At 44.0% G+C, this 3404-nt stretch overlaps 1 protein-coding gene across 2 annotated transcripts in view; it reads left to right on the top strand.

Annotated features, from left to right (window-relative positions):
- The window catches only part of LOC140491803 (fibroblast growth factor 18-like), a 386792-nt gene extending 384368 nt beyond the window's left edge, over window positions 1-2424 (top strand). For both annotated transcript variants that reach the window (XM_072590204.1, XM_072590203.1), the window contains exon 5: window positions 1556-2424. In XM_072590204.1, the coding sequence (XP_072446305.1) occupies window positions 1556-1822 (267 nt within the window). In that variant the 3' untranslated portion in view covers window positions 1823-2424. The remainder of the gene's footprint in view (window positions 1-1555) is intronic.
- The last annotated feature ends 980 nt before the right edge of the window (window positions 2425-3404 follow it).

Genomic DNA, 3404 nt, shown 5'->3' with positions numbered 1-3404 from the left:
TCAAGGAGCTGAATAAACTCTCCATGGCAAGAAATGTGTGTTTTTGTTTAAAATCAGGTTAATGCCTTGTCTAGTTGGACACTGAAACGATTCTGGTCTCCAAATCCTGGGCTAATACCCAATTGGAAACTTGATTCGAACAGCCTTGGGCTCTCCCACCTCCTGATAGATCATCGTGAGTCATTTTAGTGGTATGTCAACGTAAAGAGGGTCTATCTTTACAATGTAAAGAGGTCAGGTGAATTGGCCATGCTAAATTGCCCGTAGTATTAGGTAAGGGGTAGATGTAGGGGTATGGGTGGGTTGCGCTTCGGCGGTTCGGTGTGGACTTGTTGGGCCGAAGGGCCTGTTTCCACACTGTAAGTAATCTAATCTAATCTTACACACAAAAAAAACCCGAAACACGATGGATGAAGGAAACCATTCAAAGGATATTTTGCCTCACGTTTTACAAGGTGGGGAAAGGGAGGGAGAGATCAAGGAAATGGAGAAAGAGGCAGAAGATGATGTATCAAGATGTAGAATGCAGTTTAACCACTAAGTAACCATTCTTCCCATTATTTTTTCATTTATTCATGAAACTGTCCATTTGTAATCTCTCTCTTTGAAATGCTTTTACTTTCCTCTCATCACTTTTTCACCCACTTCCTCCAATTCCTAAAGAAGTCAGGGTAAGTGAAAACAAAGACATACAAAGGGAGACCAATGTCCCCAACCATTGTGTCACTGAGTGATAGTATGAGGGTAAGGTAAGTACTTTCTCATCTGCATGATGGCCCCCCTCCCCAAACATCATCAAGAGGTTACTATGGACTAGAAGTTCACAAAAGCAAGAGATAACATCAGTGGGAAAATGAAAACTCTGACAAGGATAGATGAAAAATGGAGGTGATAATATATACCCTCTGCCCTATCCTAAATCATGAAATTAGATTAGATTAGATTCCCTACAGTGTGGAAACAGGCCCTTCGGCCCAACAAGCCCACACTGACCCTCTGAAGAGTAACCCAGTTCCCTCTGACTAATGCACCAAACACTACGGGCAATTTAGCATGGCCAATTCACCTGACCTGCACATCTTTGGACTGTGGGAGGAAAATGTGCAAACTCCATACAGTTAGTCGCCTGAGGCTGGAATCAAACCTGGGACCCTGGTGCTGTGAGGCAGGACAATAAAGAGGACTATAGACACTGGCTGTCACCAATGGATCCTTTGTACAGAGGAACCTCAATTATCCAAATTTTGGATTATCCGAACAAGGTTGCAAGATTTTGATGCTTGGCTAAACTATGTTATCCAGCAGTCGATTAACCAAACAAAATACTCCCGGCCTGTGGCCTTTGGATAATCGAGGTTCCTTTGTAATGCTTTTGCTGTAACCACTCATAAACCACACCATTTTCGTGGACTATACTCTCATCTCTTACTGAGCAATCGAAATCACCTCAGTTCACCATGAAATGAGGAATGTTGGGGAAGGGGACAGGAGTTGGGGTGGGGGGGAAGTGGGGGCTGAAACAACTGCTAACGTTCCCCTTTTCTATTCCATGCAGCTCAGTGACAGAAGCAAGGAATGTGTCTTCATCGAGATAGTGCTGGAGAATAACTACACGGCCCTGATGTCTGCGAAATATACGGGCTGGTATGTAGGCTTCACCAAGAAGGGCAGGCCAAGGAAAGGACCCAAGACCCAACAAAACCAACAAGAAGTGCATTTCATGAAAAGATACCCGAAGATTCAGGGAGAGACCCAGGCACCATTTAAGTTTACCACAGTTAACAAGAGAACTAAACGGATACGCCCTTTGAATTCCAGTTAGAGGACCTCACAGATCATGAACTGTCCCAGAGCATTATTTTTGCATCGTTATTATTAATAAGAAACAGAAGGATGATCTATTTTTGTATATTGTACGACAGGTTGGGGGTGCTGGGAAAGGGGAGAGTTGTATGTATTTGTTCCGACCCTTTTTTTAATGTAATCAACCTGTCTTATTTAAAGGAAAGCTGATGATTTGAACAATTGGAACAAAAAAAAGCAAGAAAGAAGAGAGAAATAAAAATATATAATTCATGGGACTACGGCCCCTCTTTACCGATTGGTAGTTTTCTGAGGGGAAAAGAAAAATATATAGAGGACGTTGACGAATATGCAAGTCTGACTTGTCTGGAGATAGTGTGTTGCCTAATGGTTCTTCTGGAAATACGAAAATACAACAAACTTAAACTTTTCTTGGATCTCAAGCGCTTCTCAAGGCAACGAAGCTGTTATTTTTTTCCAAAAATATGACTGTATCTTGTCCTCTGTTCTGGACAGTGCTACAGATTGCTGCTACACGTTGAAAGAGAGACATTTTTTTGTTCAGTTAAAGCTATGTAATGAGCAAATATTTATTTCCTCTCTATGTATAATACAGATCCCTTGAAGCAAACTATACTGCCTCAGTGATTAAATGCAAGAACCTATTTCAAACATTGTTGTGGGTCATGCACAACCTGGTGCGTTCTGGTTTTAGAGTTTTCCCAAGTGGCCTGGCCGTACATTTGTCCCACGACCAATCGGAGTCCCAACAGATTTTCTGGCCGATTGCTTCATTGCTTTTGTGGAATTATTGCGTGCTGCGTTTCTCACGTTGCAGGTATGACCATCCACCCTCAGCATGTCCTGAGGTTGTGAAAGGTGATGTACAATCTTTTTCGCTTCCTTCCGTTGGAAAGGGTTATTCAGATTAAAACGTTGCTGCACCAGCGCTTTAAGTGTTAATGTTGCTGCTTTGCCACATAATCAGTGGGACCGTGTAGATTTCAAAAGGTTGGTTGGTTTGCTCTCTTATCGACTGAAAAGGTTAAAAATCACCCCACACCAGGTTAGAGTCCAACAGGTTTATTTGGAGATACCAGCTTTCGGAGGGCAGTCCAACACTGGCACCTCCGCCATTAGCTCCTGAAAAGGACCAGAGGTGGCCATTGGGAGTTGGGAGTTCTAATACTCTTTGAGTGGAATGTCCCCCTTTTAGATTAGATTAGATTACTTACAGTCTGGAAACAGGCCCTTCGGCCCAACAAGTCCACACCGATCCGCCGAAGCACACCCACCCAGACACATTCCCCTACACCTAACACTACGGGCAATTTAGCATGGCCAATTCACCTAACCTGCACATCTTTGGACTGTGGGAGGAAACCGGAGCACCCGGAGGAAACCCACGCAGACACGGGGAGAAAGTGCAAACTCCACACAGTCAGTCGCCTGAGGCGGGAATTGAACCCGGGTCTCTGGCGCTGTGAGGCAGCAGTGCTAACCACTGTGCCACCGTGCCGCCCAAATACAACCATCCACCATGATGGGATTTGAACCCAGGTCCCCAGATTAATAGTCTCACGATAATACCACTACACTGT

Source organism: Chiloscyllium punctatum, chromosome 20, assembly GCF_047496795.1.
Source record: "Chiloscyllium punctatum isolate Juve2018m chromosome 20, sChiPun1.3, whole genome shotgun sequence".
Taxonomy (NCBI): domain Eukaryota; kingdom Metazoa; phylum Chordata; class Chondrichthyes; order Orectolobiformes; family Hemiscylliidae; genus Chiloscyllium; species Chiloscyllium punctatum.
Note: the sequence above shows the minus strand (reverse complement) of the source record. Positions and strands in the feature narration are given on the sequence as shown.